This window comes from Vollenhovia emeryi, unplaced genomic scaffold, assembly GCF_000949405.1.
Source record: "Vollenhovia emeryi isolate VEMERY1.0 unplaced genomic scaffold, V.emery_V1.0 DF939137.1, whole genome shotgun sequence".
Classification (NCBI taxonomy): Eukaryota; Metazoa; Arthropoda; class Insecta; order Hymenoptera; family Formicidae; genus Vollenhovia; species Vollenhovia emeryi.
Window position 1 is genome coordinate 1,075,051 of NW_011967229.1, and position 27,646 is coordinate 1,102,696.

Genomic DNA, 27,646 nt, shown 5'->3' on the forward strand with positions numbered 1-27,646 from the left:
CTCTCTCTCTCTCTCTCTCTCTCTCTCTCTCTCTCTCTCTCTCTCTCTCTCTCTCTCTCTCTCTCTCTCTCTCTCTCTCTCTCTCTCTCTCTCTCTCTCTCTCTCTCTCGCTCTCGCTCTCTCTCATTGTTATTACAACTGTCACTGCGCAATTGCGATCGTAATGTCATTACGCTATCGCGAAATCTCATTTAATCCCGGCAACAATACGGCACGAATGACGCTCGGTCGGACGCCGATGCATTTTGCATCGTCGAGAAAACGCGCTGGAAATTCCGACCCGAGGTTCCGGCCGAGGGATGCGTTGGGTTACCGGGGTTACCAAAGGATACTACGTCGAGATACCGGCGGACTACACGTAGGGGGCGAGAGAGGGGGAGGAGGTGCCCGTCTTTCCTTGTTACATCGCGCCGCTGCGGTTAATTGATTAACGTCCCCGTGAGGCCATTGGCCGTTAACCTCGCTCCACCGAGGACCCTCGTGGCGCCTCGATACACCTAATAAAACTCCCCCGCTGCCAGGAGACGCGGCGAGACGGCCACGATAGTGCGACCCCGAGTCGCCATAAATGAGCTTCATAATTCGTGAGGCTCCACTTCGCCCCGTGGCTTCGCACTCGACTCCGGGAATTGCGAATTTTCCGCAACTCACACCGATCCCCCTCCTGCCCCCCTCAAAACTTGGCCCTACGGTCGTCGCGCTATTTTCCGTATCGGGTGTCGATGTCTTGGGAGAATCCCAGATATAAAAAATCAGTTTACACCTTTACGTGGAGGACTCAAGTATGTTCCTTGTTTAATTAGATTTTCGCGAGGGGTAAACCGCCGAGGGCATTGTAGTGTACAGATTTCGGGCATTATTAGAGACCCTTTAATCAGAATCTGGTTCATAGACATAATATATCCAGACCGAGAGTTTGCCTTTATTTGAGCAGTGAAGGTAGAGGTTCATGTAGAAAAGGACAAACTCTGTTTTGTGCTATTTCGTTCTTTCTCGTTCGCATGTGAATTTCTATGCTCGGTCTAGATATATTATGTCTATGCTCTGGTCTAGAGACCCTGTAATCAGAGACTGGCCATAAGGGCTCGTCAAATTCCTGCGAGTAAGAGAGAAACACAGGCTATCTCACTCTTCTACGATCGTTACGAAGGAATTTGACGAACTCTTATGGCCAGTCTCTGATTACAGGGTCTGGCCATATCACCGGTGAGGTTAGGATCCGCCATTCTTAAAACTGGCGCGAATTGACGAAAAATGGCGGACCAATCCCAGCGTGCTCCCTTATGGCCAGACTCCGATTAGAGGGTCCTAGGCATTACTAGGCATTTTTTGGGGCATTGGTGGGTGTTTTTGGCCTTGCTAGGGCACTGTAAAGAATCTAAAAAGATAAATAAGATAAAGCAAGACAAAATAAAATAAGATTGTAAGATGAAGCAATGCCCACTGGGCATTAGTAGGCACTGGTGTACATGATTTTGGTCAGCGGTTTACCCCTTGGATTTTCAGCTTTGCGGAATCTAACAAAAGACCTTATGTTGCAAGTCATTTTTTTTTCAAAGACCTCGCTGGACGACTGGAGAGTCAAAATGACAAATTCATCCTGCAATCAGTGACGCGCTATTCTGTTTCGCGAAAGCTGCCTTGCGAGGACATAAAAGTGGAACTCGCGAAAATATTTCAAATCGATAGTGCAATTTGATTAAATTCGAAAGCAAGTTACGTTAAGCTTTCACGAGCGCCGCTTGAAACGACCCGACGGTTCGCCGCGAGGCGATTCGTCGCGAAAGCGGAGTGAGAGAATAAAATGACTAAATGATAAGAAAATGATAAAAGGCTGACAATAGCGCGCGTTTAATTCGATTTTTCCATTCCCTTTTTTCCGACGTCCGACCGTAAATCGAGAATGTGTCAAATTATAAATGGCACGCCGAAATGGATTTCAACGAGGGGGAAAATCCCCGCCGCCTCCACGAAAGTCAGACGCGAATTTTCAAGGAATACGTTCTCCCTTTATATTGGCTGTCACCCTGCACCGTGCCGCACCTCGCACAATGCTCCTGGCCGCCTCCGGTCCGCGCGCTCAGGTGTCGTGTGTCCAGGTCGAGCTGTAATCCTCGAGAAACCGCGGGCGCCCCGCCCGCCCGCCTTCCCCGCGCCATCGCTCCTTGATCCCCGGTACACGAGGACGTGATCAGACTGAAAACTCGACTCGGCTTTCCCGATCGCCCTTCCGAGGACGAATCTCATTGCGGCAATTTCGCGGAGGGCCAAATTTGCCTAAACAAAGATATTCTACCTGATTGCATGCAAATGCGGGCGTAAAGTTCGTCCCTGTATATTAGTCTCGCGATTGCCATTAAAATTTCCGGGGGTCTGCTTCGCGTGTAAAAATTTCACGATGCGCGCGCGCGCGCCGCGGAAAATTTTCACGGGAGAAATTCCAGCGCGAGAGGATCGGATAGCGTTTCAACTGTGAAACCTATTTGTTCTTCTGCACTGAATTTTTTTGCCCGTGGATATTGAGCTTTGCTTTTGCGCGTCGCGTTTAGAATGCGCCAAAATCCCCGTCTCCGCCGGAGGGCAGTGTCGCTGGCGGTATCCCGCAAAATTGTAATTCGAGACAACATTTTCGCCCCGAGTGTCCGTAAATTGCGTCAAAGGACGGTGCATTATTCGATTGTTGCTGAAAAAGATTATCTTCGCCTCGCCGTGGAATCCGTGGCTCTAGGACGTGCAATTTCTCGGATAGAAACTTATGAATAACATGCACGACTCGCGGTATCTTGTGTCCACAAGCCGTAAGCTCCCTGGGGAATCGGTTCCCGGCGTATCCTGTGTACCTCTCCACATCCTCGCAACCGTAGAGAGAACGCCCTGGTTGAAATTTCCTCCTTACAGCTTCTTATGTAAATAGCTTTTGTTGTTCTTTCTTGCACGCGAAACAGCATTAATGTGGTTTCCTTCTCGGGCATTATACAATACTTAAAAGTGCAAAGGTCAGTGAGCAAGAAAATGCCACATTACGGTATACTTCAACGGACTCTTTTTTTTTCTAAGAATTTAATCATATTATTTCGATATAAATGTACAGCGCCGAAGAAACAATAATGCCGTCAATCAGGGCCGATAAGTATCCAACGATTAGAAAAGGCCACCTTTTAATACAATATTTATTCGTATTTATTTCTTTGCATTATATTTTTATTCGAATGAGTATTAAATATTTGTCGTATTAATATTATTATCTCCTTTATTTCTCCCTTGCACTAAAATTTCATACTCGATCGTTTGGATGTAATATAATATTATAAAAAATAATAAAGTATGCAGATTGTATAAATATCCATTTTTTTGCGCAATTTGTTGATATCGTCACTGTTGTAGAGAAGATACAAATGTTTTTTTTTCTAACAAAATATATATAAATAATTAAATTATATAAGTTTTGATTGACTGACGCTTAAACGTCTTTTTTACCCTTTAAAAAAAGTTATTTTTTATAAATATACAGTGCCGAAGAATTCTCCTTTCGTTTCAAAAAATAATCTCGACTGACAGTTCCCGGAATTTCGCGCTACAGACAGCATTGCATTACACATTTATCGAAACAAAAATGATATCACTTTTAAATATATGAATGTGATTTTGGGGTTGTAAATGTAACAGAAAGAGTCGTCAGCCGGATGAAAAAAATATTATTGCAGTTCTCTTTTTCGCCGAGGAACCTCGGTGTAGAGTGTGTAAGTCTTCAATAGCATCGATTTTTGAGGGCAGGGAGGGCAAAAGCACGCGCGAATGCGGAAAAAAGTAATGGGGAAATAATTTTTATGTGTATAATATGGTGGCGCGTAACGAGAGAAAGATAGGTATACTTTTCAGTAACTTGCACACGGGTTAAACCCATTGTTCAGACCATCCTTCCTACAAAGCACCCCTAACCCACCCACCCTGCTGCTCGCGCCGTGAGAAACACAACCGATACGACGGAAGCTCGCCCGGATTTCCCGTGCGCCGACAGTTTTATTGGCGGAAACTTCGCTTGTTCGACCGTCTGTTTTTCCCCGTCGATAGTTTGCGGCGCGGCGGCCTGGGGGAAACTTTCGGATCAACTGCGCGAAGAGACTTTCCTAGCCCGACGGCTTTAGAGTCACTTCGGTTTGCATTGTCTGCCGGTGTGCCGGTCGGTACTTGCGGAGCTGCGGGAGGGATGGGAAAGGGCGCGATCGAAATTCCGTGTCTGCCACGACTCGAGTGGGTTAACAACTTCTCGAATGGCATTAAGACTCTATCGGTGTTGCTCAAGACGCCGGCCCGTTCGACGTGGGAATTAGGCATCGGCGTGATCTTTTGCGAATTCCGATGGATTACGAGTGGACGTTTTGTTCGCGCAATTTTTCGCCGCGACGAAATTGCATTTCGACAATTTTCTAATAGAGAATTTCAACCAAACGAATTTTTACCTTTACAAATCACAGCGGTGGAATATCAATGTCTAACAAGCGTATTTTTATATACGATTTTTACAGTGGAAAAAAATCATTGTCACAAGATGAAATTATCAACGGGAAAGCGCCTCTTCTGTTACAATTCTGACTCATCTCTTTCGCAAGGTTGTGTTTTACGCAATTTCCGGTTTTTCTGTTTAAACGCTCATTCCGAACCAGAACAAGCGGTCGAGCAGAAAAACCGGAAATTGCATAAAATCGAGACACGACCTCGCGAAAGAGATCTGTCGAATTGTATTTTGACGAAAGCGGGGAAAAAAACAATTACACTTTAACGACGTCTTCTGGTCGATTAACGATTATTAGGAAAAAAAACCGACACTTCTCCCATTTTATTTCTATAGTTTCCTCTACCCTAATAAACTGATTTAATATACTTTATTCGAGTCCTCCCCCCCGCCCTGAAAAAGGATAAAATCCAAGGTAGTCTAGGAAAATAAAATTACATCTCCTTGGAGTAAAGAGACTGAGGCACCTGTTAAATTCCCGCTGAGGAAAAGTCGAGTCGACGTTCATCGAGGAAAATACGTATCGTATTTTCCAGCATTTTAACGTAGAAATTGCACGGTTGCGCGAAGGTATATAGCAATGACGGCTGACGTTTCGTGCCGGCGATTTCTTCTCCTTTTTTTTCCTCTCCTCCTCCTCCTCCTCCTCCTCCTCTTCTTTTTTTTCGCGGTTGCACTCTGCTCGCTCCCGACTCTCGAAGGAGGGCCCCCGCGCGCTTTGCAACAAAGTATCGGCGAATTCGCCGGCACGTGACACTCTCCCACATGCATCATGACGTAAAAAGGCTCCTGTCCGTTTACGTTGCCAGGCGGGCGCGATGTTGCTCTGATCAATAAATTGCGCCGGCCGAGCGGACGGAGCGCGCTATCCGCATCGATTCGCATCGCCCGCGATATTAAGCGCTGAGAATAAATCGCGGGAGGGGGGGAGGGGCGAGATCGATAGATCAGGCAAGGACCGACGGAACTTTGCGATTGATTGGCGCGCGCGATCAGCTGACGGGAGGCACTTGCGAAGGCGCGCCGCGGCTCCGCAGACTGCGAATTTTTAACGAATCGGCAAATGAATCAATGCTCGGGAACTCCCTCTCGCAAAATATCCAAATAATCCTCCCTTTTTTTTGCCTCTTTACTTATTTATCCGAACTTAACTTTTACTCTCTTCGGCGGGGAAAACTCGGCTTGAGAGTTTCTCCCCGTGAATTTAATTTAACTCCGGCACGTCCTGTTTTCATCAATTCTTCGAGCATCCTCTTCAAGCCCCCCCGTCTTGTGGAGACGTGAGCGCGGTTACGCTCCTCCTCCTAATGACGCGGAACAACCGTTTTACAGTGCATTAAATTAATTGGACGTCAGCGCAAGATTTCAATAAATTTAATATGACGTACGCGGGAGATTTTATCTGATTTTCCAAATGTACATCCGATCCCGCGCGCGCCGCTCCGAAATCTCCCCGCTGTCAAGGATCGCGGAGCTCCCGCACGTATCCTGCTTTTCATATCATAAATTTAAATTAAATGAAGTTCAATCTTTATCAAAGCGGAAGTGGGTCACGCCGGTGCACGGTCGTCTGCATTTTCCGCCCAGCTTCCCTCGGATGCCGCGATCTCCTCCTCATCCTCCTGCTCCCCCCTCCCTCCCCCCCTCTCTCTCCCCCGGCATCGCCGAGCGAGAGAGCGTCCGTCTTTGATGGCTCTCCGCATTATCTCACCGCAGATTATGAAACGTGCTACGCATATCGCCGCGAGTCCGAGTACCCTCCGGTCGAGTCGCGCAGCCGGTGCACGCGCCGCGCTAGCTGGTGGCAGCGGGCAGCTGGAAAACGTATTTCACGCTAAATTACGAGCCTGTCCCGTCCACAACCGCGAGATTCCAGCCGGACATTGTATGCAATAGACACATCCGGGGATAGATAGAACACGTCCGGGGCGAGCGCCGCTTTTTGACCCGCCGCTTTCCGCGGTGACGCGCTTTCGGCGCAATCCCCGGAGCTGCAACCAGACCGCGAAACTGGGCCAGAACTCGTAACGTGACTCCCCCGCGCTATAAGCGCCACTCGAAGCGGCGTTTGGCCGCGTCTGGTTAAAATTACATGTGCATTCAGAATTGCGCGCGAGATAAAGTTAGTTAACCGCGCGCGCGCGCTCGCGCCGGCATCCTTTGTGGCCGGTGAATATTTCCGCGGCTTCATATATTTATAATTATGTTGCTGCAAACGAGATGAATTGGGGAAATCCCTCGCTAAACAACTGCCGGAATGCCACGAATTGCGAATTTGAGATATCATAATTTTTCCTTCCCTCAAGTTCTGGATCCCGTGGTTTTAATAACGCGCCAGGTTTTGGGGAGGGGGGGATTTTTCTCCCCAAATTTTTGTACATTGTTTTCCAAACGTAGAGACACAAGCGCACGTCGGAAGTAATTCGCCACTGACATAACGTAATGCCTATTTATAACCGTAGATGCGATTTATTTTGGTTCGCCGAACGGCGGGGACCTAGTTTTCCGGGACACTCTTCGCCGCGTTTCCAATTCGGCCGTGTTCTTCCTTTTTTTTTTAAATAATTTGATATTCGCGGTTTTATTTCTCTCGGCATTTTATTTCGCGCCACCCAGCAAAAACTGCATTACGGCTGCTGAATTATTTTCCACCGTCTCTTTTTTCCCGTCGCGTTATTAATCCCCCCCCCCCCCCCGAGAGAGAGAGGGAGAGAGCCTCGATTTTCGATTTCGATAATCTCGGCTCGTGCATCACTTCGATACCCGAAGATGAAGGGGTACAATCCGCTCCTACGAGACGCGCGCCGCATACACGCGATACCTTACGCACGTTGCACGTAAGCGTACGCGGAGAAGAAACGGAGAGGCTGAAATAGCTAATAGGAGGAAGAAAGACGCGTGGGGACGAGGGATGGGGTGTGGGTTCGCTTCGTGCTGGGACGTAGGGACGCGGAGAGAAGTGATTTAATCAAGCCGTCTGCATTCGATTATCGGCCCGTAGTTACGTGGATCGTTACGTCGTTTCTCCGTGCAGAACGCGATTCGCCTTGCGTTAATTTCGCGCTCGTGCACTCGCTCTGGTCCGCCGGGCTCGTTCACGTTTAAGACGCGCTCACGTAGCAGCGACAGATATAGCGTCCGGGGTGGAAACGTCATAACTCAAAATGCGATCGCGCTCGTAGGGGAGTTTGGGGAGCGGCCGAAGCCGCAGAAAGAGAATGATGAATGATAATCGCCTTTGAATTGTATCGCTTTAAAAAGATCACTCGAGCAAGTTTAACACGTAGAATGAATTAACAATTACCTTGGCAATGGATTACAAATTTCGCATTTCCGGAATTAATTTTCTCCACATTTTACCGAATCTCTAGACAGTTTTCCTCATTTTTGTCTACATTTGGTATTTTGTCCAATGTGAGACACACTGAAAGTAATTTGCCATGTTATCGGTTTTAGATATACAGGAGAGTCCCCTATTACGAGGTAGACTCCTAATATGAGAGCGGGGATTTCTATTAAATTAATAGGCCTCATCTGTTGATTCCATCATGATTATCCTTTCTTGTCCTTGGAGCGAAATAAGTTTAGTGGAAAATTAATTGTTAGATCGTGTAATCGTTGTGAAAAAAGATTTGCGATTGATTTTGGACGTTGAAAATCTACTATCTCATTTTAGAATCCTATTTCATAATAGAGGACTTTCCTCTAGTTTATCGATCAAATCGTTTGCTTTTAACCTTTAAGCAGCAGTATTTCTACAACTTTAAACACATCTCGGTTGTGCTGAATAACGTTGTAGTTAATGCCGAGTATTAAAGGAGCATTACGTATTTTATTCAACCGAAATCCTGCGATTATTTCTCCGAGATAGGTATGTAACAGCTTCTGTAACAGGTTTTATTAGAGCTTCCCGTAGCTCATTGCTTCACCAAATCAATCAAATATTTATTAACAACAGACTGATTCTCAATTGTTCGAGGATCATGTCGTTGGATGACTATTTAACAGGGCTTAATTTTTGAAAGATACATAGATTAAAAGGTAATTTGGCTTGTTAAAATGTCTTATCTTTTAAACTTCATCAGAATCCTTTAAGATTTTATTAAAAGTGTCACAAAGAAGCTGTTATTATCTACATACATTGTTAATTTAATGTCTCCTGAATGCGTCATTTTGAGTAACTCCACGATTAATCAATCGTGCCATTTAACGTTCGCTAATTTATCGTGTTCCTAAGACGCCAGCGTATCGATCAGGTTAGGTTAGGTTCCGTCAATATTTTATCTGGATGACCTAATGGAGCCATAGAGGCTTACGCGAACGACGACGAGGCCGTTAGGCGAGCACAAATTGGCCAGTTTCCGATAAATATCGACGCGGGCGTAAAGCTGCAAGAGCTTTACTAGATTAATAGTCTTGCCCGGTCGCCATGACGAGCGAGCGAGTCGCCCGCCATGTTGGAGATCGCCGTCGCCGGCATAGCCCGCGATCTCCGTCTGCGTTTACTGAAACTTAACTGAGTGTAACCTAGCCTAGTCCCTCACGAAATTACCCTGCCCTACCGCGGGGTGTAATTAAATCGTTACAGCAGCCTCGCCGCGAGGATCAGCTCGGGAAAATGGCGGCCGCTTTGAAGGCGCTCATGGCAATTCGCCGAATTTAGCGGCGCTCAGGTCCTCGTCGTGATTCGATTATACGATATTAATTGCGAGCCTAGGCGAGCATATTCAAGCACCCTTTACTTCCCGACTAATGGAACTTGTCTTCCACTCTTTGAGGAAAACGTTAACTCGTTCACTTTGCGTTCACGCTTAGGTTAAGTTAGACGACGCAACCATGGAGCCTCTCTCCAAAGTTATCTGCATCTTATTTTATATATAAACTTCGACCTCGGGGAGAGGAAGAGGGCTTTTACGCAAACTTTGAAAGAATATTTTCTAGTATTTCTGTATCTTTAGTTGAAGAGAGTCGAAAGATCGTACTAATTAATTTTATCTTTTAACCTAGTTATCAGAAGAATTTGAAATCATTGTAACGCGAATATTGCGAAATGTTCGCGAATCGGAAGACTGGATATACCGATATCGCCAGATGTTAACCCGAACCTAACTCTAAATCAACCGCAACCCTAACCTAACCTGAACTAACCTGAGCCTGAGCGCCGGCGGACGCTCGCGTTTAAGAGCGATGGCGGCGGGCAATGGACGCGCGGCCTATGTATCATAATTCCGACAGTCCCGGGGGTTAGTTAGCAGTTTGTTTGTACCCGAATATCCGGCCGGCCGGATGCCGCATGCCCGCGTCGCCGGATGCGGCGAGGCGCGCGCGGAGACGCATACTAACGGCGCGGCCGAATACTTGGGGTGTGGGCGCTTTTTCGAAAACTAGGTTGAAACCACCGACTTCTGTACAGGGTGTCAGTGAATGTTGGGGACTTATTTTTTTTGGATAGATAAAGCGGACCAAACCGGGTCGAAAAGTCCTCCACCATTGTGCAATTTTCGCAATAGGTAACGCGTTATTAATTATACAAAATCGCTGTCTTAGCCCAGCTTTCCTGCCAGTGCAAGCGCGCGACAAGACGCGGCCGGCCCGCGCTGGACGTTGCTAGGCGCGCGGGAGTTGTTTATCAAAATCGGCAACAGCTACATATGATAAATAACTCCCCGCGTGCCTAGCAATGTCGGTCGCGGGCCGGCCACATCTCGCCGCGCGCTTACACCGGACGATAGACCGGGCTAAGACAGGGATTTTCTATAATCAATAACTCGTTAACCACGGCGAAAATTGCAAAATGATACAGGACTTTTTGACTCAGTTTGGCCCGCTTTATCTTCACAAAAAGTAAGTCCCAAACACTCACGGACACCCTGTATGCCACTAGACGGGCCAAGATAGGATAGTCTTAAATTTGCGACGTCTCGATCGCGGAGAGAATGGATACTCGGCGGCGTTTTCATTCGTTACCAAAACGATATTCATCCATCTGTCACATTTGGAAAATAAACTTCAGACGGTGCCGTATCGGTTTTGCTTGCTGCACCGTAAAACGCTGACGGCGTCGGAAGTGAAAGAACCGCGGAGCGTCAAGTCGGGGAGCGGATGTATCTTTGCATATCGTTGTGTACGCGGGGAGAACAGCGGCTTCTGAAATCAAGATTCTGCGGCGCGGGGAACAACTCATTTATCCCGCGCAAATAGGTAAACGTAATTAAAAAAAAAAAGCACACCCTACCAAGTTGATCCGCGCGCAGGCGAACTTCTCTCGTTTGGGTCTCTGAATAGCGCGAAACGCGAATTTACGAGCACACATATTGACTTTACGTTGATATTTCACCGTGAATTTCAGAATATTCCGTAATATAATACCTCCATATTTGAGGCACTCTATGATATCATGCCGAACCGGTTAATAAACACAAAACGTTCAACAAAATAGCAATAATTCAAATGGCGCCGGAAGTGTTGACAATTCAACTTCGCATTCATCAATTTTAATCAACGGTAATCGATAAGTGCAACACGCGCCCTTTTCGCACGCGCGCGCGCATTTTCGATTAATAGACGGTTGTTTAATTTTGCGTTTTTCGCGCATCAATGCTGATTGAATTACCCATCCGGGCGTCCCGAGCACGCACTGTCTCCATTTCCTCTCTCGCCGTTCCGACCCAACGACCTGTGACCTTCCGCCATCCACCATCCACTATCCGCCGGCTTCTTTCATTCGATGCCCTCGATGTCTACACACTCCCGTGCACTTCGATGCCGTGCTCTACAGCGCGTTCCAAAGGCCGCCCGGAGGCGAATTAAATTAATTAATCGAATGTCTATCACCGCCTGATGAAAACTAATAAAAAATCGCGACACTCCGGCCTCGCGGGAAACTTACCGGCTACAGACAGCCGCCTGCTAATTAAACTTTACAGGGAAATATTTAATTGTCATCTCGTTAAAGAATTTGGGCAAACGCGAGGGGGAATGAGTCCGCCCATGCGGCCCGATCTAAATTGAATTATCCGCTTTAAAAGCCCGCTTTGCTTCATCTTTCATCATTCAGTATTTGTCATTTAATATTGAATATTCAGAAATAGAACGTGAGAGGAATTATGTCCTTAAAATAACTGCTTCGAAAAATCGAATCTCTTTGTAATGAACCCGGCGAGGGATTCGTATGACAGATAGATGGCTCTTACGACCTTCTCGGGGCGAGACGCAAAGACACTGCCGAAAAGTGTTTTCGCATTAAATATGAACGCGGGGAAAAGAGGGGGGTGAAACGTGACGAAATAAATGGCCTGGGAGTATATCACGGTAATGCAGGCCACTCGTAATTCATGGCAACGCGCGGGGGCCCGCGGTAATGCGAGGTGATATTAAAGTGATTTTTATTTTTCGTACGGCTCATTATATCCGCCGCGTTGAGGAGCGTCGTTGATCATCCGGGCGCCATTAAATGCCGCCGAAGATAGGGCGGCCGATTAAAATTTCCGTGACGATCGATTTCCCAGTAAATACCAGCTATCAGTTGCGTAACATCAATATTGTAATTTCCCACTCGACATAAATGTAACATAATCCATGTTATACATAACAGTTACGTTGCTGAGTGGGACATTATAATATTGACGTAATCGTTAATTTGCGTTTACTGGGTCGTACGCGTCGATTTGTCGCACACACGTGCAAATGTTTATTTAAATTCACCGTAGACACGATCTGAATTTCAGATGAGGAATCCGGGGTCTACACGGGGAAACCTTTGCCCACTTACAAGCCCAGCTCGCAGTTGGTGCCGCTGGGGGGTTCGGCGAGGATCTTCTGCGAGGCTTACCTGGGCAAGGTCGACCTGCCCGACGCCAAGAACTCCGTCACCTGGTCGAGGTGCGACAGCAACGTGACACTGCCCAACCACGGTAGGATAGCGCAGCAGAGAGTGTCGCGGTAAGTAGAGAATTATACGCGAAACATACATATTTCCACTCGGGGGATATATTTGAAGAAATTGCAAACACTCGGAAGTTGAAAAAGGCACAATATTGCCGTTCTAATGCCGTCCTCTTATTAGTTAATTTAAAGACTGAAATTGAAAGAAATATTTATAATATAGGCCTGTGTCCACGATGCCAGAACTTGGTCCGAGTAGACGGTCTGTTTGAAGAGCTAGTTTCGTGACGCAGAGATAAAATTGCAAGACTTCAGGGACTTTGAAATCAGAAATAGACTTTTTTTTATTAACTCTCTCTCAGAGCTATTTACAATCTGTCACAAATTTTGATAATAAGTAAATTTTTCATTATACTGTAAGTGTGCTGGTGTTTCCCCATTAGAAAACACCTTTCAGTTTTTAGTTTACATAAGCTTGGTTATAATTCCTGGGTCTCTAAGTCTCTGCGTCGATTTAATTTACTTGAATCTCTTTTGGTTATCCAGTTTGAATCCCTTTAGTCTACTTTTGTCATAACTTTCTTGAAGTAACCTACTTGCTAGTTGATTAGGATCGTCTAGTCCGTTGATATATATTTTACAAAAGTTGTTTATTTCCTCCTTTACGTTTGGCATATGTAAATCTCTTCTTATGATTTCGAGAAACAGACTTAGAATTAGAAATTCGGGCATGTGTCAACGTCTCGAGAGAAGGATCGAGACGTTGAAACAATTCTGGGGAAAAATGAGAAGAACGAAAATCGAGAAGATTTATAAAATAAGAAAAGAATCCGTTTTTAAAGAGCCAGCTGTGACGCGGGGATAAACCGCGGGACTTTAGAGATTTCCACTCGGGAGCGGATTTGGAGATCGGAAACGTGTCGACGCCTCGATCTCGGGACAGGGTGTACAAGGGTGTCAGAGGGTGTACTGAACGCGCCCTGTGCGAGGCGAAGCGCGCGCGAACGTGAACACCCCGCGGCTCTGGCTGTAACGTTCTCCATTCTTCCGGCTCCTCACCCCCGCTGCGTCGGACGCTGCGTCGTGTCTGTCGCCGTCTCGCACGCGGGAGCTACTCTCTATTCCCCCGTAACTCAATTTTCCCGGCGGTGCGGCCGTCACGGCGCATCGCCACGGTAAACACGGCGAAACCACCGACTCGACAACACACGTCGCCGATGAGGCCCGCCCCGCTCCGCACCGCGCCGCGCCGCGCCGCGCCGCGTCGCGCCCCCCCATGGTACCGGCATTACAGCGAAATTACTACCCCCGTGCGCTCGTCCGGGATACGCGGGCGCGACGCGTGCGAGAGCGGACGATTCGCCGTGTCGAGCGCAATTTTATTCCGCCGGATAATTGGATCCTCCGGGCCGCAGACTCCGAGGCGTCGTCCTCGGTTTCCGGCATATCTCCTCGCTCGATCCCACCCCTCGGTGTTCCTGATCCGTCGCGAGATTCGCCCGGGCCGAGATCGTTCGCCGGAAAACCACGTCAATTCGGAGATTTTGACTTTAATTCTATTCCGCGTTGACTTCGTTGTTTTAACGAGATCGCGCACACATCCGCGAGCGCGAAAACTGATCTGGGTATTTTCGTTTAATGTCAAAAGGTAGCGGGAGGAATTTTAGGGGCGAAATTAAATGAACGGAGGACTTCGAGAGCTGTATTGTTAAGATAAACGTCGCTTATTAACCTCGATGCGTCAAATAATGAACTACTGATTTAATAAGCGTTGGTAGTAGATTGTTTAACATTACGCAAGTTTTCAGAACAAATTTGTTTTTAACAAAACTTCTCGACTTGCTTTAAGCAATAAACAAATAAACGGATAACGATCTATAATAATGGTATCAGTTCATTAATTAGCACGCAAAGTTTTTATGCTCGCGAGCTCTTTTAGGAATTTCACGCGGTTCATTAATTTTTATATCTACTCTGTGTAAAATGGGTGAATAATTATTGAAATTAGCTGCTTTAATGTACTCACACGTATTGTATGTAAGATTTGATAATTTTTCATTATGTTTTTATACATCAGTAAAACACTGCATATCAAGTGTAGATATTAAGTTCAATACCACATTAAGTACCAGAATCTCTTAAGAATTTCGCGGCACAGTTCGCGCGCCACTACGTTCATCCTTTGAAGCATGGTGGTAACCATGGAATCGGTATAAAGAGACCGAACTAGGCTTGATTACGTCACCAAATATGGGCCGACAGTATTGCAAAATATTGAATAAAAGATTTTGCCACTTGTAGCGCTGGCGTCGCACAAACGGATTAAGGATTCGCCCTTATAAAGTTTATTGAGATTTTTAAGATTATTTCTTGAAAACTTTGTACAAAGGGATTTTCGGGCTCGCTCATCACGAATCTGATGTCAGATTTTCAAAATGGCGGATGCAAAGTACGTGAATTTTTTTTAAGTTTTCAAGTTTTTCAGCATTTTCGTTTGATTACGGTATTTAGGGACTCGTCACGTCCGCGTCGTTAGCTCTGGGTAGTGCCAAGAATGAGTAAATTCTAAGAAATGATCAAATCTCAATTTTGCATCCGCCATTTCGCGCGCGCTATTTTTTATATTCTATAGAATTTTCAACTGAATTTTAGATTCCATGGGTCTTAATAAAATCTAAATAATATTTCTTAGCATAGTTAAATTACAGTTGAATGATGTTATTCTTTTAAGTTTTGAATTCCGTCATCTTGATTCCGCCATTTTGAATCATGAAAATCTAACGGATTCGCAATCAGCGACCTCAAAAACCCACGTCTAGAGTTTCAGAAAAAATGTTTCAATAGAAAAATGTATGTTTGAAAGGGTTAATTGACAAACAAACGAGGCGAGATCAGTGGCGATATTATATTTCGAAACATTTGACAATGCGAAAATAATTAGCGCCTGCGTGACTCCGGCGGGACACGCGCGCGCTCGTTTTTGGAGTCCGCGAGACAATAAGAATCTGTCGTTGTAACATCCCGCGGCGGCGTGTGTCTGGTAACGTAATGGACTCCCCGAAGAATATGTGCTCGCGAAACGAGCGCATTTGTCTCGCAAGGCGAGCGAGAGAGAGAGAGAGAGAGAGGGGGGGGGGGAGAAAGAGACTATCCCAAATTCCCCGAGCGCGAACGAGCCGCGGCGCGGCTCTTAATTAGTGGTCGGATTCGCCGCCTGTACATCTCGCCCTCGCGCGCCGCCCGAACGCCGTTGTTCGTGTAAACTAGACTTTACATCAGCGGCGAGCCGGTGGTCCGCACCGGCACTGGGGAAATTGAGTTAAGCCGGAAGAGGACCGAGGGTAGTCCCGGCGCTCCGGGAAAAGGGGACAGAGTGAGATTTATCTTAACAATAACCCTTCAGGCGTCGCACGGGTGTCTTCTAAAAATAAGCGCTAGAGGTGTGGAGAGCGCGGTGCAAAACTCCGTTATCCCGACCTCTTCCGAGAACGATACGAGTCGGCTTTTTTTTAATGGCATAAGGTTCAATTCCGAAAGAAATAAGTTAAAGCTTGTTTCTACTGTAGACCTTTGTCTTTTTTTTTCATTTTCAAGTTCCGTACTTTACAATGTCTTTACGAATGCATCAGTTCGGTCGTTAAGTGAAATTGCATAAATGTTTTTTTTTTCCCGTTGAAATTGATACAAGTCCATTTTCAACAATTTGTTTTAAGTCGAGTACGCCTTTGAGCAACAATTCGAGCAGACCGTTAGCGAGGAAAATTGCTCGAGTAAGCGGCTTTAGGCCATGTGATTCGATATCATTAACGTCATCATATGCTGCAAGTAATAGCTGTTATTTTTCCTAAAATTATTAACTGTTAATTTTAAATATTTATATCGAATAAATATAATTTTACATAATAATATATATACGGTAATATATTATTATGATTGTTTAGACTTTATTAATAATTTACTTGAATTGTAATTTAAATTTTTGTAACTTTGTCATTTTACATGTCAGTTTTGACAATTCATCATTTTCGAAACTGGTGTACAGCTGCGGTCGACAAAAACGTTGTTTTATGTAGATGTTTTATGTTTGCAAAAATGGTCGCATAATAAAGTTGCACTCATATATAGGATTTTAGAAACATAAAACAAGCCTGTTGGCGTTGAAGAACATTTTTAATCAGAGTAAAACGCATAACATTAAATGACTCGAAACAAGGAAAAACCTCATTTGGAAAAAACACCATTTAGAAAAAAAAATTGATCAGCATGGGAAGCGCGTCGCGAGCAATGAGAGACGAGAATCGTGAACGATAGATTTCAATAAATTGAAATATTTATGTTCCAAAGTGTTTTATCAGTTGTGTAAGCAGAGATGGAAGTACAATGTTTAATATTGAGTTTAATATCCAAAGAATATAGTTAATAAAGAGAGGTACACAATATTTTCCGGGAAATGTGACGCTTCCGACTCGTTGTGCGCAAAAAGCGAGGAACAAATGAAAAATGGAAGATGCGTATTAAAAGCGGGGTAAAAATTTTTACGAATAAAACGAAAGATTAGAGTTTTATTAATTTACGATTTATAATCCGCTCTACTTTCCGGGGTTTTTTTTCAGAACCTATTTCCCTCTCGTCTCTTATCTCTCGATTTTACATATTTTATTGTACATTTTGCATTACAAACCAAATCGAAGCCCCTTCGTATATTTCTACAGACGTCTTACGTTGTGAAATATCGGAAACGACGCGTCGCGCGCGTCCCAGAATTAATTTTGCTCGTCGCGCAAGAGCGAATCGAAATTCCGCGTTCTTGAGGAACTTGACGGAATTGATGACGCCCATTGTCTTGAGATAAGGACTCGAATTAACTTACAAGGAGGGTGGGCACACATCCGGAAAGCGGAAACGAGGGTGCGTTCAGGCACCGACGCGACGGCGGGGAATACAAGAAGGGTTCGCGAATTTCGAGGATTCGCGCGCACGAGAGGTCGGATTATTAAATTTAATTAACACCCGTGAAACGGCGTTCTCTCGCGTCGACGACGGAGCCGTCGTTGAAACAAAGCCGCGCCCGTGAATACGATAAGAATGTAATGGCGGTAAGTATGTTGTTAGCGTTTTGCGGCGATTTTTCTTTTACCGTGTCCGTCGGTCGGTTGGGGAAAAGGACCGACGGTTTTGGCACAGAAATAGACTAAGTACGCGATTATTTTCGCAAACATTCAAATTTCCGATGGGAAAATGCGAATTATTTAACCACTCGTCCTAGTTTACAGATTAGACTTCTCTTTTACACGACTGTCATTGTACCAATTGAATTTGTTGGAATGGCGAAAATACATGCGACAAAATTATATACCTATTTGAGAAGAGAAAACTGTCGCTTGCATAATATAAATCTGCCAGCAGGTTTCAGACGAGGGATAAACCGCTGAGGGCATTGTGGTGTACAGATTTGCGACATTAGGCCTTGCTGGAGCATCACAAAGATAAAATAAGATAGAATAATACACCCAGAGAAAAAATTTCCGGATCCAATGCTGTTACACTTGAATGTATCATAAAACAGGGTCGATACAGCGCCAATCTTGTTTATTATAGAGAAAGAAGTATTTTAATTTTAAGGTAAAAAATGATGAAGTTATAGATTTTCTTTAAACTTGCAGCAAAACTAATTTAGATATCAATACGTAAGTGTGTAAAATTTGGGTCTGATCAACCGTATATTTCCGAGATATAATCACTTAAAATTACTCTTGTCTCAATGTAGTAATCTTTTTTTTAATTCGACAGAGGAGAATAAGAATTATTGATTTTACTTTGATATTGTCTTATTTTTATACTAAATGAGGTTGTGGGAATAAAAATGCTTCAAGAATATTTCTTATCTCGGTAACAGAAATCCTTTCTGAGGGTGTAGGATAAAGTAATGCGCGCCGGACATTAGTAGGCATTTGGTGTACATGATTTTGGTCGGCGGTTTACCCTTCGGTTTCATATTACTTCGCTGTGCTGAAAAGGGAGTTTCTGAAGCGAGTTTCCCCCCCCCCCCCAAAAAAAAACTTTGCAAACATTCCGGGTTTACGCTAAAGCAAGGATCCATTGTTAAACTCAAGTTCGAATTAGCGGCGAATTAGTGATAACAGGAGGACACGTGACAAAATGCCCTTTCTATTCTCGCTGCCTACCACCGAGTGAATCTTGAAGTCGATCGCGCCGCATGGTCGAAGGTTGTAGGGTTTTCGAGGGCGCTAATTCAAAATTCGGCAACTCCGCGTAATCGCGCGTTTGTCGCAGATGTCGATGTCGCGTTTCTGCCGGGGGCGGGCGAGCGCACGTCTCACGGGGAGGGGGGTGGGATTTCGAAATTGTCCTGCAAACCAGCCCCCCCCCCCCCCAATTAGTGGCCACGTCCGGTGTCTCGGATCGTCCCTTCCTCCCTCCCCTCCTGCCGTCCGCCCTCGTCCCGATGTCTCCGCACATCGTGGTGCAACGCAGGTAGATGTAACCGGAGACTGGCCGAGGGCAACATCGCGACGTTTATGACAGCCGAATGGAGCGACACGCATATGCATGTTGCATGACCGCGCCATATGGAGACAATGTAGCATGATTAAACAGTCACGCGATGCAAACTACGGCCCCGTGTTCGGCGGGACGCAGTTAGCTGCAACCGAAACGACCGGTGCCTGACCGGCCTGTTCGCGAAACGCAAGCGGTCGTGCGTCTTTCAGCGCGACGGCGAGCTTTCCCCGCTTACGACGGCGGGCATACAAATGGCTGGAAATTAACGTAAAATAAAAAACCGACCGACAATACGGAGAAAGCCGGGATATAACCGGCGGAAGAGAGACGTTAAGGGGAAAATCTAGCGGAGAAACCGGTGGGGGTTTACATAATAATCGGATAACAAGAGGCAGCGAGATTTCGTTTCATTCTTCTTTTTTTTTGCGAAGAAGGGATACTCGCGAGGATCAGCTTTGTGCGACTGTAGACGGCCCGGGATCGCGATCCGGCTTGCCTCGCTCGCGGCTGTCGTACCGCTCGCTCATCTCCTTCAATCGGAGCAGAGGAAAATTCTCCTCGAGAGTCAGGCTGATTGCTAATTTGTCCACCCTCTCCTCTCCCCTCCCCGATTTAATCGCGCCGTCAGTTAGCGAGGCGAGGGAGGCGTGTATTTACATTTTCCTCCCGCGACTACGGCGGATGTGACGTCGCGGCGATTCGCGCGCGCAAAAAGGATTATTCGCGCGAGATAATGAATCGCAGCCCTTCGGCTGATGAAATCGTTTCGCTATTAAAGTCCTCCCCCGCTCTCTCACCGAGTTAAAAGCGGATCGAGATAGGTCGCTTCGCGCAATACGACGGATTTTAGGTACTCGGCAATTTCGCTTTCGCGAATGAACCGTCCACAAGGATGAGACTGTGTGTCATTTTACGCGACGTAAATTTTCCCCAAAATTAGTTGAAGAGTAAACCGCTGATCTGAATCATGTACACCAATGCCTAAAACTAATGCACTGAAGGAGCTCCAGGTGCAAACTCTGGCTGAGGTAATATTTTTCGCAATAAATTTTCTGTATTATTAAAAATGCCAGAGATATGGTCAAGAAAACACTGACGTTGTTGATTACTGCTGGCGACATTGAAGAACATTCTTATTAGTTAATGCACTAAAATTCGACAGTAATGTCCAGCGGGCATTTTATTTTATCTTTTTAGATTCTTAAAATGCCCCAGCAAGGCCAATAATATCGACTAATGCCCCAAAAATGCCTAGCAGTGCCGCAAATCTGTACACCGCAGCGCCCTCAGCGGTTTACCCCTCGATGTTATCGGTTTGGTACAACTCTGTTGTGTGTAAGCTGAAGGGGATGCTGGAGTGATTCCGCACCTTTCCCTCCTGGAACTGTCAATTCACGAAAACATTTGTGTAATATACAAATCGTGTGGCTTTTGTGAACAGGTCCGACAGGTCTTCCACTGATCGGACCAAGTCAGAGAACAGCATGGTATCATTGAAATGAAGTTTAGAGGTCTGGCAAAAAATTTATTCACTCGAATAAGCTACGGATTACCAATCTACAACTTATTCGAGCGAATAGATTTCTTTTTAGGCTTCTAAACATAATTTCAACGATACCATGCTGCTCTCTGATTTGGTCCGAGTAGTGGAACCCTGTCGGTCTCTACACAAAAGCCACGTAATTCGTATATTACCCAAATGTTTTCACGAATTGACCGTTCTAGATGCAAAAAAGTGCAAACGGTGCGGAATCGCTCCAGCATATCCGCAAAAGTAGTCAGTAGAATGAGGGATACAAAAATTGCGGGAATATTGAATGGTGAATACTTTAAAGTCTCGCTGACCCCGAACGGTTCCCATTCGGTCGCTCCGAAAGAGCGACACAACTGATGCGCTCCGTGAATAAGTGATTTGACTATTTCTACGTTTGAAGCTAAATAAATGGAAAATTTGCGGTATTCGATATTTGACATGTATTATAAATGTCGTCAGCGGGATTTGAAAAATCTATCGATTATCTGTTGGAGCGACTTCCAATTCCCCGTCCATGCGCTCGGACAATTTCAACGGCCCTTCAAAGGGCGCGGTAAAAATGAAATTCAATAACTCGGGGAATTTAATGGACTCGAATGTTTACTCGGCGTAAACGTCCCGGCAATTGGAAAGTTTTCTTCGCGCGACCGACGTCGGGGAACGAGGAATTTGACGAGCGGACGACGAGCGCATGTTGAAAGGGGGGTCCCAGCTTCCTTCGAGCGGACGCTCGGGGGCAGGGAGGGCTTAGGGGGGGGGGGGGAAGAAAGGAGAGGGGCCGAGTTGGCAAAAAAAGGATGAAGGAAAGTAAATCGCCGAGTTCCCGTCGTTTCAATTGACATCCCGCCGGCTGGTCTGTTCCGCGAAAGCGTTTTCGCCCCGCCGCGCCGCGCAGTCGGGCCCCGCCGGGCCCCGCCGGGCCCCACCGACGACGGCGGAGACCCCTCGGCCGCGCCACGCCTCCGGGGCCCCCGTCGATTAGCCTTTTTTGCGGAGTCCCACCGCGCCGCGCATTATACACGTAATAACAGCGGGACAAACTCGCGGCCAGGTGAAGCCTCGATTGCGAAAGAGCGAGGAGGAGGGCGGGAAAGAGAAACGGATTATTTCGCGTCGCGAGGGGGACGGGCACGAGCTCTCTCGCGGCTCTTCGCCGGGGCATCAGGCTCGGATCGGCTTTGCGAATCCCCGATTCTCATGTTCTCGCGTCCGGCAGAGAACCCCCTTTAAAATTGCCGGACTCTCGGATTCCCGCGGGGAACCTGAAGTCGAGGCGCTCAGAATTCTGGAATTGTCCGTTTGAAAATTCTCCACCCGCTCGCTGCCGACGGTCCCTCGTTATTCGAACGTCGTCTTTGAGAAAAATACCCGAGCATCGAAATCCCAGGGACTCCCCGGGGGTCTCCGTGGTTTCGTAGAAACAATCGCGAGCCAATTCCAGGCCGCGGTAATTACATTCGAGGGCACCACGTATTGCGCTCGTATTGCGCGATAACGCCACGCTGCATTTCTGTTGATGCATGCATAATAATGTCGACAAGCACCACAGGCATGCTCCGAACTGTTTCTAACATTCTCCCCGAGCAATCCATTCCTGCGACGACGTCGGCGGCGACGACGACGACGACGATGACGACGATGGTGGTGGCGACGGCGGCGGCGGCGGCGGCGGCGGCGACGACGACGAGGGCGACGAAGGGAATGGAGCGCGAGGCAAGAAACTCCATGGGTATCTTCTCGTCTGTTTCTGCGGTCTCTCCTCGAGGTCCGTCATTACTCTAATGATACCCTCGTGCCCCTTCCCTCGCGCTCCCTCCCGCCTTTCCCTTTGATCGCTCCTTTTTCGTGGGCCGGATAGCGCGTCGCCATTTTTAAGTGGTCGGCTGGGTTGCCTTACCCGCGCAAGGGTTACCAGGTAATGGCGATCGGCATGTTTGCGGACGACTCTGCGATTTTGCGAGGAGGAGCGCAGGGGGCCCGGCGGGGAAGGGGGACTCCCCGGGACGCGATGCGACGGAGGGTGCCGAAGGGATAATGCAGTCGGCTCATTAAACGACGAATGAATCTGTCAAGATGATGCCGCGCGATTTTTTCGGCAATCAGCGAGCCTCTCCGCTCCGTCAAAGAAAATTTTACGTACACATCGTAAATCGCGATGGCGTCCAATTACCCATTTGCATGTGGAGAATGGATAAAGAATAGGGGGGGGGGGGGAGGAGAATATTTGAAATTCGCACACGTCATTATAAGTTAAGCTGAATTTAAGTTGAATTCGGCAGGGTAAATTTTTCCGGCGAATAAATGGGTTTTTACGTAAAAATGAAGGTGACGAGGAGACAAATAAAATTCACATATTCTGGCAACTGCTCTTTTCGGAGAGGTCCAAGAGACTAACTGTTTTGCCTCTTTTAAATATAATATATTGATGAGAAAACATTTGGATGAAATCACGTGGAAAGGTAAATCTAATAAGTAAAAACTGCACGTACCTTGAGATACGTGAAATAGTCCAGGAAATGAATTAGAGAAATGGAGTACGTATTTGAAAGCCTTTTTCTTTATGCTTTCAAAAGGTCCTTTTCAGTCTCTTAAAATAGACATCTGGCACGTTACCTTTTACGAGACAATCCTTTGCGACTTTTTGCAATTTTTTCGCGAAATCACAGGAAACGAGCCCGAATGGTTTTCCGACTCACTTCGCTTCGATCACGCAATTCTTCAGCGGTGGGAAGAAAACTGCTGACGCACTTCCGACTGTTCCTCGTGCTTGCAAAGTGAGAGGGTAAGAACGAGCGAGCGAGAGAGAGAGAGAGAGAGAGAGAGAGAGAGAGAGAGAGAGAGAGAGAGAGAGAGAGAGAGAGAGACGCGAGACGCTGTGAAAAGTCCGAGAAATGTCGTCTGGCGCGACATCGATCTCTCGAAAGGTCGGAAAGGCAGCCGTATGTGTTCGCGTCGGCGAAAACGCCACATAATGAAACCTTATGAGCGTAAGTGCCGCCTGCATTCGCGAGATGTGACGTCTGAAAAATTTGCCGAATCGACGTGGAGGGACCCTGGATGGCTATACGGGGGGGGGGGGGTCTTGGACAGCTACGGTGGGTCGCAGATTCAGTTTAAAAATTTCGGACCGTTTACTTCAATTTTCGGCATCTGACGTGCGATTTATTGGAGCGAAATTTTGGATAACACAATTCCGCGGAAATAAACTTTTGTGCAACAAACTAATAATAGTAATAGCGCAACGTCAAAATACAGAGTTTAAATTTAAATCACTTAATTTTGAAATAAAGTATAATTTTTAAATGCAGAAGAGACTGATGGAGACTGAATCTTATTCTGTGTAAAAGTAGGATAGAAATTTATTCAAATCTTATTCAAATACGAGAACACATTTTTGTTATTTTTTTTATTTGCGAATTTTATATGTTTCGCGACTTCGTGTATAAAATCTCGATTTTCGAGGAAGCAAGCGATTTCTGAGACATCCTGTACATCGAGATGTTTGCCGATTCAAGCTCGCCGGAAAGAGTTGAAAAATTCGACGAGCCGACTGCCCGGGGAAATTTCGACGGAAAGCATAGAAAACCTGGACCCGTTCTACCCTCATTGAATAGGCAGTTTGCTTTTGTTCGCGAAACAACTTTTCGTTTTTGTATATGCGATATACGTATGGTGTGTTTTAGAGAATATGCGATTTTGCGGTAGTTGTGGAACACATTTTACATTCGCCAGAACACTATTGTTAAATTGAGCAAAAATACCTTTTTTTATTTCTTTTTGCAGATATTTTAAACTGTAAAAATTGAAGACTAAAATACCACATTTGGAGAAAATGGAATCAATTGATACTTGACGCGCACAATGTATGGTTTTTTTAGCTGCAGAATATTTACCTTTGAAATTATTAGATGGGATTTTATTTGATCTCTTCAATCAATAAGATAATTTATTGGAATTTATTAAGGAAAACATTATTCTTCAATCGATTATTCAGTTATTGATATTCTTTATATATTTCTTAAATATTATTAAAGTTATATAGTAATGTTAAATTATTTATTAATCAAGAGAGCTTCACATACTAGATTTGAAAGTCTATTTATATACAAATAGAACTTATACATATATAGTGAATAGAATTATATATAAGTTTATTTTTTACTAGTAAGAAACTATACTTGTATACTTTATATACAATGTACATATATTTATACTATATATAGTTTTTCTATTTACTGCTTTATCTTTCTTCTTTTCCAATTGTTATAACATTTCTAATAAGTGAACATTTTTGGGAAAGTATTTTTCTACGTGTCACAGGTAAATGCAATAAACTCGTATATTACTGTGGGTCGCATTTCGGAAAATAGTGAATCAATAATACCGTGACACGTGAATAGCATATCCCGATAAATGATATTTTCGAATGAACGCTGTTCCCAATTGCATGATTTTCAAGTCAAATCAGGACGGTCGTCGGAAAATGTTCCCTTTCGCGTCGAGTCGGCAAATACTATAAGCTCAATCCATATAAATTGATATTAATCGCATAGCGGACTGTTGGCCAATGAGCCGCCACTGGATTATTGATGGCATTTCGATAACAAGATGCGACACTTATGCACTACCACGATGATTAAATTTGCTGTTAATCTCGCCATGGTGTAATTTATTGAATTACTCGCTGTCACGAGGAAAATTTATGCGCCTTCTCGCGAGAAATTTACATTTCCGCGAGAATTTTTCAGTGACTTTCTCAATACCGTAAAATTATCTCGGTCTCGATATTTGGTAAATGTACGAAATGAAAATGAAAGAATATAATTGACAAGCGGTAAACAATCTAGTCGTTGGAATATGTACTGGATATTCAACGGCAATTTTATCACGACGGTTTGAAAAGAAGTCATATTCGCTATTCGCGTCTTTCTTTCCGCTTCTTGCGTTTCGTACCATACATTGTTTTCCACACGTTTGTATCTACTGTTAGATTATACAAGAGATATAAAAGCACGTTTTATCTTTAAATCTCTTATCGCGATAGAGATTCGCGTGTTATGATCTTACGAAGTTTATTTCACGCTTTAAATTCAAACTTGGATATTTAGGAAACTGGATATTCGTAGAGTTTATTTTCACCACGTCTCCCTCTACGGACCATAATACGGACAGAAACTCGATAGGAAACCGATAAGTATTTTTTGTCAGAATTTTATCGAGGGGGATGCACTGTGCGCCGGAGCGACGAAATCGCGTTTCATGGCTGGACGGCCCGGCCTTTTCGCGGCTCGGCAAGCAACAGCTCCGCAATGCTGTTCTCTCGTCGATAACGATGAACCTCTCCTGGAAACGGCTCCCCCGAAGAAATTGCAAAATCCAACTCCGAGTTATCCCTGCGAGATGGATCGAGGAAGAAACGACAGGCCGAATAGGTCCGCTCGTGTTAAGCTTCCGGCGGAAAGACGTGGCTAAAATCGTTTTACGGCTACTTGCGATTAGTACGTAGCTTAGATCGGTCTGCAGCTACGACCTGCGCGTAACTCGGGGAGGAGATCTAATTCCGTTTAATTAGTGTGATTTACAATCCTTACGTTTTCTAAGTAAGTAGGTAAACGTTGCAGACCCGAGCAACTCTAACGCGGAGAGTCAGAGGTATAGGAAAACGTAGAGAAGAGTTTCAACGCAACCAACGGCAAATGCAAATTATCTAAGTAAGTCCTTCCTCTCAGTGCTCTCCTGTCCTTGTTCTTTACCCTTGTTTCCTCATTTTGGTAACGTCATCCACAATGGTCAACACGATTTCGAGTAGGCATCTACTTTTTCTTTTCTATCCCACACGGCACTAATTTTCATTGTTCTTTCGATTGTCGCAGCTTTCGTTAATTACTATGTTACACATACTTGCGTCGCGTTTTATGTATGACAGTTCAAGTTTTTTCACATTTTCCATTATTGACTGCGTAATTTCTTGTATTAATTGTATTCTGTTATCCATCGTGCGCTGATTTATATCCTTTTCTTTATGAGGACGGTCCAGTTAGGACCGAAACGTCTATTCGCTTTCTTCTTCTTCGTGTATTAGGCTTAAAGCCTATTTTATCCAGTTCGTTACTCTCGGTGTTTGCCACTTCCCTCCGAGAAGTGACGTTCGAAAAAACCAGCGGTGTCCGTGGCTGGATTTGAACTCGAGTCTTTTCGTTCACTTATTTACTAAGCTGCGCACATTTCTCTGCGCCACGCTCGCCCACCTATTCGCTTTCTATTTTAATTAAACCCTTTTTGACACTACAACCCTGCCTGGGCACCTTCTACGATTACTCTGATTTTCATCTAAAGAGTAAATTTCGCGCCGCTGCAAAGTCGAAAATTCTCAAAGTGAAATGATCGAACAGCCCGACGCGCTTCCCCGCTTTTCGCGAGCCGAAGAAGAGAGATACCTTCGGAGATAGAGATTTTTCGGATTCCCCTCCCACATTTTTCTCGCAGGCAGCTCCATCTCCCTCGCGTCTCTCCTTTATACACAGGTACTATCTTATACGGGAGAAAGTAATTATTTGGTTTTCATCTCGCGCTCGTACCAACGTCAACAGTCGTGCATCCTCGCGCAGTTACTCTCGTCAAAGTACTCGCGAGCCCCCGGTTCCCGGGGACAGAGTGCCGTACGTCTTCTCGGGACGCCCCGTTACAAATTTCGGCCATAAAGCTCCGCTCGTCTACTAACCCGGTGCCGGTTGTTGGTAGGAGTCGCACGTAATATCGATAACTCATCACCGACCGATCGGTTAAGAACCCCTCGGTAGTAATATGCACTCCACCCCGGGGAAATGATTAATGGCGCGAGTTTATGGGCCTCTCGCGCCCGAGATACCGCTATGGGCTGCGCAGCCCCAGAAATTTGTAGCTGCTGCCAAACTTGTCCTGTCTACTTCATCACGCGAACCGCCTGGATGATCCTTATTTATCAAGGCGAAAGTCTCGATCGGCTCCTCGATGAAGAGGCAGATTCGATCGGCTCGTAAATCGAGGGCGAATCCTCATTGAATTCCGACGGGTAGACGAAAGGAATTTGCGGGGGTAATTTAATAACTAATAACATACGGAGCGACGACGACGATGATGATAGCGTTTCGGTAAATAGTGTATCTGTAAAATCGGGAAGGAAAATTATGTAACGGCTTTAAACTGGCTAAGTG

At 45.5% G+C, this 27,646-nt stretch overlaps 1 protein-coding gene across 1 annotated transcript in view; it reads left to right on the forward strand.

Moving 5' to 3' along the window:
• LOC105567535 (interleukin-1 receptor accessory protein-like 1) overlaps positions 1-27,646 on the forward strand; it is a 94,836-nt gene that overhangs the window by 38,489 nt on the left and 28,701 nt on the right. Inside the window, exon 4 of the mRNA XM_012022468.1 lies at positions 12,241-12,454. Coding sequence (XP_011877858.1) covers positions 12,241-12,454 — 214 coding nt within the window. The remainder of the gene's footprint in view (positions 1-12,240; positions 12,455-27,646) is intronic.